Source organism: Anomaloglossus baeobatrachus, chromosome 2 (genome assembly GCF_048569485.1).
Source record: "Anomaloglossus baeobatrachus isolate aAnoBae1 chromosome 2, aAnoBae1.hap1, whole genome shotgun sequence".
NCBI classification, from domain to species: Eukaryota; Metazoa; Chordata; class Amphibia; order Anura; family Aromobatidae; genus Anomaloglossus; species Anomaloglossus baeobatrachus.
In genome coordinates this window covers 641,177,478-641,193,663 of record NC_134354.1, presented here as the reverse complement: position 1 = coordinate 641,193,663, position 16,186 = coordinate 641,177,478, and the positions used below count along the sequence as shown (strand labels likewise).

The window sequence follows — 16,186 nt, the reverse complement described above, 5'->3', positions numbered from 1 at the left end:
TTGTGTTACATGGTGGTGTGAGCGAGTAAACCCTTAGGGCTCGTGCGCACGTTGTGTAATTGCATGCATTTACGCTGCGTATTGCACTGCAGTGTAAATGCATGCATCCTGCGTCCCCTGCACAGTCTATGTAGATTGTGCATGATACGTGCGCACGATGCTTTTATGAATGCAGCGATTTGGGTGCTAAAATTTTGACCCAAATCCATGCGTTCATAAAAGCAGCATGTCAATTTGTGTGCTATGGATGCAGCTCCCACTCTGTCTATGGTGGGGGCAGCAGCCAGAGCGCATGAAATTGGCTTTTTTTTTTAACAAAAATACTGCATCTATTACGCAGTGTTTCTGCAGCGATTTGAAGCGCACATGTGCTGTCAAATCGCTGCAGAATATTCAGCAGTTACGTGCGCATGAGCCCTTAGGGTATGTGCCCATGATCAGGACTCGCTGCGTTCAGAACGCAGCGAATCCTGACCAGGGAGGCCGCGCATCTCCTCCGCAAGAGACCGCAGCTGTCAGTACCCACTATCAAGGTTCTGTGCGCTGCGGTCTCCTGCTTGTGTTCTCCCTACGGAGGACGCATGCAATTCCGCAGCAAACAATTAACATGCTGCGGTCTGGAAAGACGCTCCGCAGGTCAGTGTTTGCTGCAATAAAAACAAGCACAGTGGGCACAGAATTTCTAGAAATCCTGTAAACTATGCTTGTACTGTACAATGCAGCGGTTTGGCCACAGCTGACATATGCTGCGTCCAAACCGCTGCAAATACTGATCGTGGGCACGCAGCCTCATTACTATGCAAAATTGCTTTGTTGTTATTTTTAAACCCCACCAAAGAAAACAAATATTTTCTGATACATTATGTAAAGCGCTATGGAATTAATAGTGCTATAGAACTGAATAAATATTATTATTATTATTATTATTAAATTATACATACCTCTCTGTGATCCTAAAAGGCGTTCTGCAAAAAAATGAGAAAAAGATAAAACAAGCCCTAATATTCTCATAAGGCTACATTAGAATAAATAACACCTAAACTGCTCGGGAGGGGGTGACTCTACCTGCTCAGCACCTTACTCTATAAGATTTCAGAGTCTAGATAACCTACGGTATTAGTCTGGAGCCTGACATTCTTGGTGACTGCTTTCCTTATTACACACATGCACATGAGACAAGGAGGGAGCTGGCACAGAGGCGTGCCCGGGGGTGGGGGCGAGGAAAGTGCCCTGTCCCTATATCAGGCAGACCATGGCTGGGGGGAGGCAGATAGCCGGTCCTGAGAGGTGGCACCGAGCACTGACACTGCCCGCATGCTGGGATGAGGACAGGCCATCCACAGGGCAGGAGCAGGGTTGTGCCCATGGATGTGGCAGGTGCTTGTGGCCAGGCATCTCGCTGGGGGATTCTATAACCTGAAGTGACTGGCATTGCACTCATTACCTGGCTCCGGCGCCGCACACCCTCAGCCCTGGCTGCACAGCCCCGTAATGAAGCTGCAGTCCTGCTATAAAGCGGCCCCGCGTCCTCCTGGACAGAACTAGCAGTCCTCCGCACCTGGACACTCACCTGGAGCGCACGGATGGTCAGCCTCCGCGGCTGCAGGCACTAGCGCCAGCCTCACCTGCTCCATGCCCGAGCTGCCGGGAAGTTTCTGAACACACTCCTGTACTGTGCCATATCTGGGATGCCCACCATGCAGTGGTGAGAGAGGAGATGCCATCAGCCCGGGTGTTGGTCCTGGTGGCCTGCTTCTGGCTCCTTCTGGTCCCGGTGAGGTGCTGTGGTCCTGGCCGGGGTCCGGTGGGCCGGCGCCGGTATCTACGGAAGCTTGTTCCCCTCCGTTATAAGCAGTTCGTGCCCAACGTGCCAGAGAAGACCCTGGGGGCGAGCGGAAAAACAGAGGGCAAAATCCGCCGAGATTCGGAGCGGTTCCGGGAGCTGGTTCTGAACTACAACCCGGACATCATCTTCAAGGATGAGGAGAACACCGGAGCTGACCGGGTGATGACTGAGGTGTGTGCCCAGCAGTGCCAGTGCCTGCCCTCACCCACACCTGTACAACAGGACACTGCAGCACATCGTACCCAGCCGTGCCACTGTCTGCCCTCACCCACACCTGTACAACAGGACACTGCAGCACATCGTACCCAGCAGTGCCACTGTCTGCCCTCACCCACACCTGTACCCCAGGACACTGCAGCACATCGTACCCAGCAGTGCCACTGCCTACCCTCACCCACACCTGTACCCCAGGACACTGCAGCACATCGTACCCAGCAGTGCCACTACCTGCCCTCCCAACACCTATGTCCCCAGGACACTGCAGCACATCATACCCAGCAATGCCAGTGCCTGCCCTCCCAACACCTATGTCCCCAGGACACTGCAGCACATCGTACCCAGCAATGCCAGTGCCTGCTCTCACCCACACCTGTACCCCAGGACACTGCAGCACATCGTACCCAGCAGTGCCACTACCTGCCCTCCCAACACCTATGTCCCCAGGACACTGCAGCACATCATACCCAGCAATGCCAGTGCCTGCCCTCCCAACACCTATGTCCCCAGGACACTGCAGCACATCGTACCCAGCAATGCCAGTGCCTGCTCTCACCCACACCTGTACACATGGCCCCGGGACACTGCAGCACATCATACCCAGCAGTGCCAGTGCCTGCCCTCACCCACACCTGTACACATGGCCCCGGGACACTGCAGCACATCATACCCAGCAGTGCCAGTGCCTGCCCTCACCCACACCTGTACACATGGCCCCAGGACACCCCCAGGACACTGCAGCACATCATACCCAGCAGTACCAGTGCCTGCCCTCACCCACACCTGTACACATGGCCCCAGGACACTGCAGCACATCATACCCAGCAGTACCAGTGCCTGCCCTCACCCACACCTGTACACATGGCCCCAGGACACTGCAGCACATCATACCCAGCAGTGCCAGTGCCTGCTCTCACCTGTGCACATGAACAGCAGCACATCACACTGCCCTCACCCCGATCTGTACACATTAGCTCCTGCACACTCCAGCACATCGGAGACTGCTCAGTCTCCTGTACGATCGTTGTTGTTCTTCTTGTGAGATGTTTATTTATTGTTTATGTAAATTGTTCCTTTTCTCTGTTTTCTATGGGATCGTTCTGCAGAACTGTCCAGCTGGTCTCATGATGTATTGTTATACTTTTATTAATGACTGGTGCCATGTGGGTGTACACTGCTGGACACACCTAGTCTGCTCCTTATAGTGCACGGTGGTGTTAACCCCTTCAGGACAGTGTTAACTAGTTCTGTAGATTGTGATTATTATAGTGTGACAGCAGTGAAGAGGTTGCAACGTTTATCATCCACAAACACTGGTTCAAACACTTTGGGCTGAAATCATGAGGGTATTTCTGGTGTAAAACACTTGCAAATGTCTTCAAATGTTTCCGCAACTCAAAGATGCACAAAAATCTTTCAGTTTTTTGGTGTTTTTACACCATTTCTGGGCAGCTTTGCCAAAGTGGGCCAAGCTGGTGGCAGGATGGGGTGAGATGAATACACTCATATGATTCATCAAAGACACCACTGTGGTGGGTACATTTCACCTGGAAGTGTACTCTAGTCACTGATTGGAGTAACGTCTGGAGGAGGCACATGGCAATTGTGTCATTCACCTTAGAGAATTCGTTTCACCTTACTACAGGAGTCCAATGCACAAAACCAGTCATTGCATTGAGCCCTATGGGTTTTTGAGTGTTTGAAGTTGAGATTATGTTCTCTTATTATGTCTGTGTTTTTACTCATTGCATGACTATAATGGGTGAATTACACCTAGAGTGGGGTGTGGGAAGAGAAGAAGGGAAACAGAGTTTGAAACTGAAGAAGACAGGCACCAGAAAGTATTTTGCTACACATAGGGAACATACATTACTGATATCTATCTGGTGGTGAAATAAAAAACAGAATGGTACTGTACAATATACTTAATCTTAACATATTCAGAACTCGGACACCTTTAACGGGAATTAGTCAGTAGGATCAACCCTCCTAAGCCGTTTATATGAGCATGTAGGTCATAGGAAGCTGAACAAAATGATACTTTGATATTTCTGATTTGATGTCTTATTTAGAAATCCGTGTTTTTGTAAATAAGCTGCTAAGATCTATGGGCCAGATGTAGCTCTCCCTGAGAATCTGCCTGAAGAGCTTATTTTAAATAAGAGGAGGAGTTAGTCGTGTGAGACATGTAGACCAGAAGAGCAGACTGTCAGTTATTACATGTCTCACTCTGCTAATGCCTACTTTCATTTACAATGAGATCTGGAAAAATTATCATGGAAAGCTATTTCCTGCCCATAGATTTTAACAGCTAATTTACATAATATTAAGAAAAATATGTATTACTCTGAAATATGATATCAAGGTATTATTTTATTCAACTTTGTATGACCTACATTCCTGCATAGATGAGCTAGTTGTAAAGATGAGATGAGCTAGTTGGACCTTTCCTGGTTGAGAATGGACTCAAAGTCAACTCCCAAACCTGCTGCCCATTTTTAGAAGACAATGTCTGCATTTTTCAAGAAAATTATCATTTTTATGCATTGCATGCATCAAAATACTTCACAGCTTAGCTAGCCATTAAAGGCAAGTGGTCATGCTAAAAAAAACGCTTTCCTCATGCAGATATGGAGGTAATCTGCAAGTTAATACTGTTTTGAACCTGCCCAGTGACGGCACTTAGAGCCCCACTGTCGGGGTGAAACGATTATGTTTTATTTTCCCGGCAGCGTTCGGCTTCCAGTCACAAGTTCAATCATTTCTCTGTATAGTGATCAGTGGCTGTAATCTCGCCGCTTGTACTGACTGACAGCCGATTGTAATGCTTAGCCAGCTGTCAGTCAGTGCGGGGGTCGCGATTACAGCCACTGATCACTATACTGAGCGGTGATTGAACCCGTGCCATCATCCTTATGGGTCCTTCTTAAATGGGAGATTTATGGTGAAGGAAACCAGTCACCTCTCTGATCAGTGTCTGGGAGGCCGTGGTTTGTGCTGCCCAAAACAGTCATCAACAGATTACAAAACTGACAGACTTCATGGATGGAAGGCTTAGGACTGTTTGTTGAAAAGAAAGGTGGCTATACTGGTCACTGATATCTTTTTTAAATTGTCCGAAATGTATTTTTTGTACATCTCCTAACCACACTATTGAATGGCTATAATATTTTTTCCCATTGCTTCATGTCTAATGATGCCTTGTTTGAGAAACTCAGTGCATGCTGGGATACGCAAACAAAGTGTCATCAGGGGGCACAGGCTGTTGTCCCTGTCAGAGTCTTTGCCCCCTTCCTGAAACGAAGCATCATCAGTGACGATCATTTCAGGGGCTGGGCTTGTCCTTGCTCTGTCCCTGAATGCTGTGTATAATGATACCGCCCACTGACAGTGCCCTCTGCTCTGTTTTACCGACTCGTTACTGAGCCGACAACACAGCACGCAGTGTCTTTGAGCACAGCATGCAGGAACAGAGCTAGTATTAGCCCAGCGCCTGAAACGAGCATCACTAATGAAGCTTCATGTCACGGAGGGGGTAGTGACCACAGCCTCAGCCCCTGATGACGCTTCATTTAAGTTCCCCATGCACTAGGATTCTCAAACAAAGCGTCATCACACAGGATGTAAGGGAAAAAAATACTATGGCACTTAGATAGTGTACTTAAGGGAGGAGAGGGAATTTTTAATGCACACATGTTAGAAATAAGTTTAGATTACGACATTAAATTGACAAAAATTAACAGGGATTAAATGAGAATTTATTTAGCCTTTGGACCACACGTTTAAGTTTCCTCTATTAAAAGTCTGAGGACTGAAGTCATACAAGAAAAACTGATGTCTGACTGAGCCCTTAGTTAATAGGTTTTCATGTTAAAATGTCATCAGACAGTCTTATAAACATGAATAGATTTTTTTGGGGGTGCAAATCTCAGTGGGTAATCTAGGTCTCTAATAGTCAATGTTGAGCTCAGATTCCTCAAATAGTGCAAATTATTAGTGATGAGCGAGTATGCTTGTTACTACTCGGTACTCGCACGAGTATCAATGTACTCGGGCTACTCGGCGGGGACCGAGTAATCTCGCGATACTCGTGCTGTACTCGTGGTCTTCATGTTGGCGCTCTTTTTACAGCCATCCCTTATGCAGGGATTGGCTGGCAGACCACTGCAATGCCACAGCCCTGTTGTGGAATTGCAGTGATTGGCCAGCCCGCACAGCGTGACCGTGCCTTTAGCCCGACACTTCCCCGCTCGGCTACGGCCCCTCCCGCACTCCACTCCGCGTGTGTATATATATATATATATGCACGCTTACACACACACGCACGTTTTTTTTTTTAATTTACAGTTTTCTGGTTTCTACATGCTGCCGGGGGTGATTTCACAAAAATACTCGGGTCTCCCATAGGATAACATTGGGCTCGGTGCTCGGGCCGAGTACACGAGTATCTTGGGATGCTCGGCCCGAGCCTCGAGCACCCGAGCTTTTTGGTACTCGCTCATCACTACAAATTATAAGAAAGTTAGAGCTCCCGACTTGCATTATGGTGACATTGTTTTGAGGGGGTTTCATTTTACTCTTTATTTCTTTGTTTTAGGGAAATTGATTGTCTACTCCAAAGGGGGCTTAATGGAAAACCTATGTAGTAGTGAGTAGATTGGTCTAAATTGTTCACATGCAAGCTATTGGTTGTGAAATCTATTCTCAGTAACTTAGAAATATATATATATATATATATATATATATATATATATATATATATATATATATATATACTCTAGCTGTACTACCCAACTTCGCCCGGGTTAATAACTGTTGTTAACAAAATAGAATGTATTAACATTCCCGGGATAGAATGTATAAATAGAATGTATTAACGCCCGGGATAGTAACTGTCTCTCTGTTTCTCTCCCATTCTCTGTCTGTCTCCCCCTCTGTATGTATGTATGTATCTCTCTGTCTCTCTCTCTACCTCTTTGTCTGTCTGTTTTCCTGTCTGTCTCTGACTGTCTCTGTCTCTTTCTCCGTTTGTCTCAATCTCTTTCCCTGTCTGTCTATCTATCTCTTTCCCTGTCTGTCTATCTATCTCTGTCACTTTCCCTGTCTGTCTCTTTCCCTCTCTTTCCCTCTTTCTCTCTGTCTCCCTGTGTCTGTCTCTTTGTCTGTCTCTTTACCTGTCTTTGTCTGTCTCTTACCCTGTCTGTCTCTTTCCCTCTCTTTCCCTGTCTGTCTTTTTCCCTGTGTCTGTCTCTGTCTCTTTGTCTGTGTCTTTCTCTTTACCTGTCTGTGTCTGTCTCTTAACCTGTTTCTCTCTTTCCCTGTCTGTCTCTTCCCCTGTCAGTCTGTCTCTTACCCTGTCTGTGTCTGCCTCTTTCCCTCTCTGTGTCTGCCTTTTTCCCTGGCTGCGTCTGTCTCTTTCCCTGGCTGCATTGTGATACGCCAACATTCCATATAAGGGCGTGGCTGCACATTCTTCTGATGGTCTGGCTGCACTGTGGCTCCCAGCTCTATTCGCTTTAATGGAGGCAGGTTTTTTGATGAATAACTGTAAAGTGCGGGTTTAAAATTTCCCCTCAAAACATAGCCTATGACGCTCTCGGGGTCCAGAAGTGTGAGTGTGCAAAATTTTGTGGCTGTAGCTGCGACGGTGCAGATGCCAATCCCGGATGTACACACACACATACATACACACATACACACATTCAGCTTTATATATATATATATATATATATATATATATATATAATATATATATATATATATACACATATATATATATACATATATAATCACTGACAAACAGTTGAAGAGGAAGAGGGCACCTGTGCATGAACAGTACGTGGGCCCTTTGAAGTCCAATAGCTCATGATGATAGTGTACAATTCCATCTGCTTTGGAGTTCACAGTGGCCCCTGACCTCTTGGGCCCCTTGGCAGCTGTACAGGCTGCCCAATAATATGTCTGCCCCTGAGATATATATATCTCAATCTATTTAGTCTGTTATTGGATTGACCTTAGTTGGCTTCAGATTTGTGTCATGAGCTCCATAAAAGATATACTAGTGTGCAAGATATTGACTTTACAGACAAAGGTTGAACTTCACATATTTTAGTTCATATAAAAATGTAGGCAACATAAAAAAAATTGTAGCTTTATAAATTCATTTCTTTCTTTATCTACTACTAAAACTATGTCACAACACCTGTACCTGAGATGTAATCAATGTATTTGCAAAGTAACTCCACTTTTTTTTTTATATGCGTCATCTCTATCTGTGAAGTGTATAATGTGTTCAAAGGTGAACATGTGCTTGAAGAGGACCTGTCACCATATCAATAGTGGCCAGATTTTTCTCTGATATTATTTTTGCTCTCTCCTTAGTGTGACGTTTTTTGTTTTGTGTTTTTGGTTTTTTTTTTAATCTGTTATATAGTTAGAGATATGGGCCTATTTATTTAGTTAAAAAATGTTGGCCTTTACCATGGGGGGGGTTGCTCACAGGATAATAATGCAGAGTAACCTAAAAACATGACAATAAACAGCTACAGCCCCCACCTGAAAGCTTTACCGTGGCTGCATATTAAAATAGAGGGGATCATACACCGTTTTTTAAAAATTATTTAAATGAATAATTTTAAAAAAGGTGTAGGGTTCCCTCCATTTTTGATAACAAGCCACAGTAGAGCAGACAGGTGGGGGCTAGTATTATTAGGATGAGAGGAGCCATGGATATTGCCCCCCCCATCCTAATAATACCAGGCTGCAGCTACCCAGAATTGGCACATCACATTAGATTTTTACCCAGCTCATCCCGATTGCCCTGGTGCAGTGGCAATCAGGGTAATAGGTAATAGGCAATAGGGGTTAATGACAGCTGTGATTTCTCATAAAATCACTGCTGCCATCAAGCCCTGGATTAGTAATGGAAGGCATCTATGAGACACCCCCATTACTAATCATGCAAGTGAAAATAAATAAAACACAAACACCTAAAAAATCCTTTATTTGAAATAAAATGCACACACCCTCATTAACCCCTTTATTAACCCCCCAAAACACCCTTGCAGATCCAACTTTGTATGGATTATACAAAGTGCCACGCCGATCCTTAGCCCTGCTACATCCAGAGACTGCAGGCAGGGAAAACATGTCCACTCTCTGCAGGCTTCGGCAATCACTGAAAGCAGAGACAAAATCTTGAGCAGGTGATGTCACTCACTTCACCAGTGGTCATACTCTTGTTCCCTCAGTGTGATCTCAGGTGGCCTGATTGTCATACTTCGGGACACGGCTATGACCTGCAGTCAGACAGTCCAGCAGTCAGGTCACCTGAGGTCACACTAGGGGCTCCCCACTGCCCTCATTGAAAGCTGAAGTCACTGCTGAAGTATCAGAGCGCGGGTAACAGCCGTGTTCTGCAGTCCGACAATTTGGCAGCACTTTCACTGAGGGCAGCCAAGGAGCCCCCAGTGTGACCTCAGATGACTGACTGTTGGACTGCGGGTCACGGCTGTGACCCACAGTCTGACAGTTAGTTCACCTGAGGTCACACCATGGAAACCCCCTTATAGTATCCCAATTTCCACAATGCAACAGGGCATTCAGAATTAGCCAGGTTAAGCACCAGGATTGGCACATCTAATGTGATGTGCCAATTCTGAGCAATTGCTGGCTGCTATTTTTAGGCTTGGGGGGGGTAATATCTATATCTTCTCCCATCCTGATAATACCAGATTATCAAACAATTATGCCCTTTTTTAAAATATCTATTTAAATAATTAAAAAAAAAACAAAAACGGCGCAGGAGCTCCTCTGTTTTGATATCCAGCCACGGTAAAGCTCGCCGGTGGGTGCTGCAGCCTGCAGCTGTTGTTTTACCCGCGCTGGCTATCGAAATATGGCTTGAGCCCACGTCATTTTTGAAAACTATTTCTTTATTTGTTTTTACACTATCATACAGCAAACTGGCTGCAACCAACCAAGGTATGGGAAAGAGGGGAGGGGGAAGCTCACAAGGTTCTCTGCAAACCCCACTGATACGGACGTGGTTGGCCACCACATATAAGCAGGAAGGAAGGAAATCCAGCATAAGATTCTTTTTTAAAAGTGGTATCCAAATTTATTAGAAGAGCATGCGTGCAAAAAAATGTGATGCTGGATTTCCTTCCTTCCATAGCAGTCTACAACTAAACACAGACACTGGCACAGAGGGTGGGTGGGGGAAGTAGCGAATATTGAGAAAAGAGTCTGACTGCAGTGTGATCCTTCGGAAAACTTGGTAGGTATAACTATCCTGCTCTTACTACAATTTAACTTCCATTTGCAGCCCCTTAGCGCTTACTACGGCCATTTTAGAGCTCAGAATTTCTCATCCCCATTGACTTGTATGCGGTTCGTTGTCTGGGGTCAAGTCGGGCTGCTTAACCCAATATTTTTTTAGTCCATACTGGTTTGGCAAACCCGAATAGCCACATGTTCCCTCATCACTACTCATGACACAAAAAAGTAAAACTGATACTATGGGACCCGTATCATTAAGGTGTTACACCTTAAGTTGCAATATTTTTGCAGAAACATTTTTCAAATTTGTCAAAAAAGGCTAAAGATGTTATAATCTCTTTAACTAATGCACTGCTGGTTCTTTATTTTTTTGTATTATTTCTTGCCTTTGACCGGTGAGCAGTATTGTTTTATGGTGGAACTACACAACAACTTTGGCCCTGACAAAGGCTGTGCAAACAAACATTGCTATTTACCGCTGCATGGCTATCCGTAGTGTGCTGTGCCGCCCCCGTGCCAGCAGCCCCCGCTGCTCGGATCCGGACCTTCTGTGGGTGGCTCGAGGGTGTCTGGAAAAAACGAAGAAAAAAAGTGTGGACTTTTATGTACGGGCTAGTTCGTGACGCCACCCACGGTGTGTGGTGAGGTGGGACACCACCGCTGCTGTTGTGGGGCACCCGGGGGAGATGTAGTGGCAGCTGGATGTTAATCCATCTGTGGGTAGGGATGGTTGCCGCGGGACCCAGTGTCTTCGTGCAGGGTATAGCATGGCAAAGGCCGGCGCACCCAGACGTGCGGGGGGGGGGGATGGTTGGTTACTCACAGTAAATTAATCACACGAGTCTTTTGGTAAACCAAGGTGCTGGTGGCCGGCCGCCTCGGCCGGTTGCATTCAGGTCCCCCACCCAGGATGGTGGTCGCTGTCTTTTCCCTCTGCACTTGCTTTGTGTGTGGTGGACTGCCTGGTCTGGAACTCAGGAATCCTCTCCGGGCTGGATGTGGCCTAAGGAGCCGTGCCCGCAGATGCTGGCCCGTGGGATCTATGGGCCCTGGCGGTGGCTTTTTCCCTATCGGTGGGCTGTTGTCTTTTTTTAGGGACTTTGAGTGGAACAGGACCTATAATCCTGCCCTAAATCGGTTAATTAGCTAGGCCGCTGGTGTCGGTCCGAATACCCCCTCTGTGGTACGGTTTTCGGGTCAGTTCTCCGTGTCGGTACCGGCAGGCTACAACCCTGTCCCGGTCCACCTCGGATCTGCCAAGCCGTCTTCCCGTCTCCTGCTGACGGAGACCACCGTCTGCCACCTAGCCAAAGGCACCAGGGCTCCGACCCTGGCACCGTTCAACTTGAACTTCCTCTGCTGGAGCTACACCTAGCTCCAGCCCACACTCCTCTCAACTTGAACTACAAACTTCATCTGCCTGTTTTCCCGCCCCAGGTTGTCTAGACCCCTAGGTGGGCATTCCCAAAGGCCTGGTCTCGCCCACTAGTATGTCTATCTTTCCCTAAGGGGGGGTGACTAGGGTTTCAGGTCGGCTGTGTGTTACCTAGGTGAGGGATGGTGTTATGCGTGGTCCTATCTGTGACTACCTGGTTTTGCCAGGGCGTCACAGTACCATAACAAGCAAGTTCTAAAAATTCCAACTTTTTGTGATTTGTTTGTCATGGCCCCATTCACCAGAATTATGCTGTTATTTAGCATGTAGCAATCTTAGGCCAGGTAACCCATATTTCTGCCAATGTCTAGCCTCATCCCAAAACTGCCTTGCTTACCTTTACTCGTTGTTGTTCGTTGTTGCACCTCATACATTAATTATAATAATGGGACAAATAAGTGACCTCCACCCCCTTGTGAACCTGAACCACTCTGCCGCCCTCCAGCCCATGCGGACAGTATCAGAGCAGGTTTAGCAGCATGATCTTGTGAGATTAAGGGATCTTTCAGACGTCCGTGATCATTGGTTCGATCTCGGATGACAATACTCGAACTGACAGTGCGTCTCCCAAACCAAACGGGACAGGCTCATAGAAAAATATGAAGCTCGGTTCTGGAGACGTGCAGCCAATCAACGCTTTCTGATCTGAGATCAGATCGATGATCATGGATGCCTGAAAGAGCCCTAAGGCTGTATAGCCACCATGAATATTTGGTGCATTTCAACCCCAATAATTAGCTAAATGAGGTTACTTGCATATTTTTAACATACATTTTTAATGTGTTTTTAATGCATTTTTTCCACTGCTGATGTTGTCTCTTTTCAGTATGACATGTGTGCCGCCCTGGACTAGCCAGGTCGTCACAGGGACTACAACACGACACCCCCACCCCGAGATAGGCACATCAGTCAGACACAAATCCTTGTTGCCCCCCTCCAGGGGCTGATGTCCACACCAGGTGGGGTGGAGCCAGGTGGTTGGCCCCACCCACTGAGGAATTCACAGTCCTTGAGGCGGGAAAGGAAGTTAGTTAAGCTCTGCAGTTCCCTGCAGTTAGGGAAGTGGTAGTTGAGGAGAAAACTGACTGTGTTCGGGTACGTGGCCCGGGCACCGAGAGCAAGGTTGGCAGACGGTGGTGGCCGTCTGCAGGAGAGGCAGATCAACGTGGAACCGTAGGACCGGGGACGGGCGGTGGCCCGCCGGTACCGAACCGGGGAGCGAAGTGAAGCCAGCACAAACCGGCAGAGCCTGCGGACCCCGACCAGGCTTGGAGTCGCCGTTAAACTGGTCAAATCTGTTAGTGACCGGAACCCCAGGGGTTTCCTAACAGCCAAGACCCGATTGAAGGCAACCGTCCAACCAGCAAAAGGGAAATACAGCTACCGCCACAGCTAGAGTTCCCAGGACCAGAGCCTGCGGGCAAAAGGGCTCCTCCGGCACATATACACGCTCGGGAGCGGGTTACCAATGGGAATCCATCGGGACTGAAGATACACAAAAGGTGCAGGGAAAGGCAGCCACCACCAACCGTCCGGGAGAAACCACAGCAGCCGGCTGCAGGACCCGTCCATCCAGCCGTTTGTTTTACCAGAGACTTTGCATATCTTTGTGGCTGAGTGAGTACTACCGTGCCATCCGGCACCGCGCTTAGCAGTCCAAGCGACCCTGCACCTTGCCAACCCTGCCTCCCCGTCACCTCACCGGGCCCCGGGACCACCAACCCCCCTACCCACGGAGGGGAGAGAAACATCCCAGCTGCTCCCTGCCTTCGCTCCCTGGATTCCCGTCAATAGCAGCGGTGGTGCCCTACCTCACCACAACCCGTAGGTGGCGTCACGGACCAAATCCCCAAACCAAACTATCCCTTTCACTCACGGGCAAGGAGCGCCGCTCGAGTCCCCGGATCCGGCCCACCGGCCACCGAGCAGCAGCAGCAGCGCCGGACCCGAGCGTGGTGAGCGCAGCGCCCCGCCGCCCGCGACACATGTATTAAATAAAACTAAAAGGTTTTGGAAACTTCCTTTTTCCTCATTCCCCTAGCTTTGATAAAACTTATTGATAAAGTCATGAGCAGATTATAATGTTTAATTCCATTTTCCACTGCGTAAATGCAATAAAAATGCATATGGTTATGTTGGCTTTACTGCAAAAAGGGAAACTGCAGCCTACAGCACAGCAACAGTAGTGGACGCAGTAAATATCTGGATGTCATTGAAGGGAAGCTGGACCCCAACCCTGCAATACTCACCTGTCTATAGGGCTAGAGCTTCTGCTTATCTTTAGCCTGGTTTTTGATGGTCTTTTGAAAAAATAAAACCAGCCTAGACAAGTCCACAGCATGCTCAGTATGCACAAATGGCCTGCACTAGTGTGACGCCCTGGACTAGTCAAGTCTTCACAGGGTTCTGCACAATCTTTCTCTCCCCGTGCAGGGCTCAACCCCCCCATGGTTCTGGGTCCCTATCTTGCGGTACTGCCTCCAACAGCATCCATAAATCCTAGTTACACCTCGCACCACACCTGTCAGGCACACCAGTGGGCTGCTTAAGCTGCAATAGGGCAGTCCACCTAGGGGTCGGGTGGTGTGATGGTAGGGGGGAAGTCAGCAAGGGAGGAAGTGGGGAACGGTGCAGAGCTGTCAGGCAGAACAGTGAGAGCTCCCAAAGAGTGAGGAGCTGGGAGTAGCAGCTCCCTGAAGAAGAGTAGTAGCTCCCAGTGAGTGAGGAGCTGGGAGTAACATCTCCCCAGAGTCTGTGGTAGCCCTCGAGCAGTGAGGAGCTCGAGGAAGCTGGGAGTTGGAGCTCCCAGGGGAAAAGGAGACTAGGTCGCAGACGGTGGTCTGGACCAGGAGGAGTCGGAGACCTGGTCGCGGGAGATTGGGACTAGGTGCTTGGCTAGTCTTGGAGGATAGCCAGCAGCCACAGTTCAATAGCCAGCCGGGCTGGGACCGAAGGCACGACGGGGTACACGGACCCTAGGTTGGGGAGAAGCTTCAAGCAACCCGGCAATTAACCTGCGGAGGACAGGGCCTATATGGACTGTCCCCACGAAGCTCAGAGATCGGGGGCACTAGCGCAACGAAGGGGATAGAGCTTTCCTAGCAAAGCATCCCACTGAAATCCTAAGCGTGAGCTCCTGAGAGCAAGCTCCTCTTGCTACCCATAGCAGGAAGCGGGGCCCGGAAAGCTCCAAGCTGACAGGCCACAAAGAACACTCTAAAGTACGGTGCCAGGAGGCAGGGCACAGACCACCAGGCAGTACTGCAAGGGACGGGACCCGGACAAGCTCCTTAAGAGGGCAGCGGCACCTAGAGACTTGGTTTACTACGCTGTCAGCGTCTGCTTTCTTGCTGAGTGAGTACCTGATTAACCCCTGCAACCAGCGAGCCTGTGCTCACCCTGCATTCCATCCCACCATCCGGGGTCCCGGGGCCTTTCCCTACCCGTGGAGGGTAACGTCATCTAGATGTTCCACTTCATCACCGCAGGTACTCCCAACAGCAGCAGCGGTACTCCCTATTACCGCACACCACGGGTGGCGTCACGAACTAGATCTCCCTTGTAAATACCCCCATTCTTCATTCGGGTGTGACCCTTAGCCCCCGGGTCCGGAGACCCTAGAGCCATGAGCAGTGACATCCGGATCTGAGCAGTTCAACCACTGCTGGGGTGGTACACTAGTGCATGCTGTGATTTTTTTTCACATCATCTGTGTGAATAATCTCTGGTGTACACAAGCACATGCATTATTATATCACTGTGCTGTCCATTAAGAATACTGATATACTAACTACCGAAAATTTGGCTGTATAGACTCGTACTAAAGGGGGCTTTACACGCTACGACATTGCTAATGCGAACTCGTTGGGGTCACGGAATTGGTGACGCACATCCGGCCGCATTAGCGATACCGTTGTGTGTGACACCTATGAGCGATTTTGCATCATTGCAAAAAAGTGCAAAATCGCTCATCGGTGACATGAGGGTCCATTCTCAAAAATCGTTACTGCAGCAGTAACGAGGTTGTTCCTCATTCCTGCGGCAGCACACATCGCTCCGTGTGACGCCGCAGGAACGAGGAACCTCTCCTTACCTGCCTCGCGGCCGCTATGCGGAAGGAAGGAGGTGGGCGGGATGTTACGTCCCGCTCATCTCTGCCCCTCCGCTTCTATTGGGCGGCGGTTCAGTGACGCAGCTGTGACGTCGCTGTGACGCTGAACGAACCGCTTCCTTAGAAAGGAGGCGGTTCGCCGGTCACAGCGACGTCGCCGGACAGGTAAGTAGTGTGACGGGTCTGGGCGATGTTGTGCGGCACGGGCAGCGATTTGCCCGTGTCGCACAACAGATGGGGGCGGGTACCCACGCTAGCGATATCGGTACCGATATCGCAGCGTGTAAAGCGGCCTTTA

At 48.6% G+C, this 16,186-nt stretch overlaps 1 protein-coding gene across 1 annotated transcript in view; it reads left to right on the top strand.

Annotated features, from left to right (window-relative positions):
• Positions 1–1,285: 1,285 nt before the first annotated feature.
• Positions 1,286–16,186, top strand: part of DHH (desert hedgehog signaling molecule) — a 136,532-nt gene continuing 121,631 nt past the window's right edge. Inside the window, exon 1 of the mRNA XM_075336933.1 lies at positions 1,286–2,017. Coding sequence (XP_075193048.1) covers positions 1,718–2,017 — 300 coding nt within the window. The 5' untranslated portion in view covers positions 1,286–1,717. The remainder of the gene's footprint in view (positions 2,018–16,186) is intronic.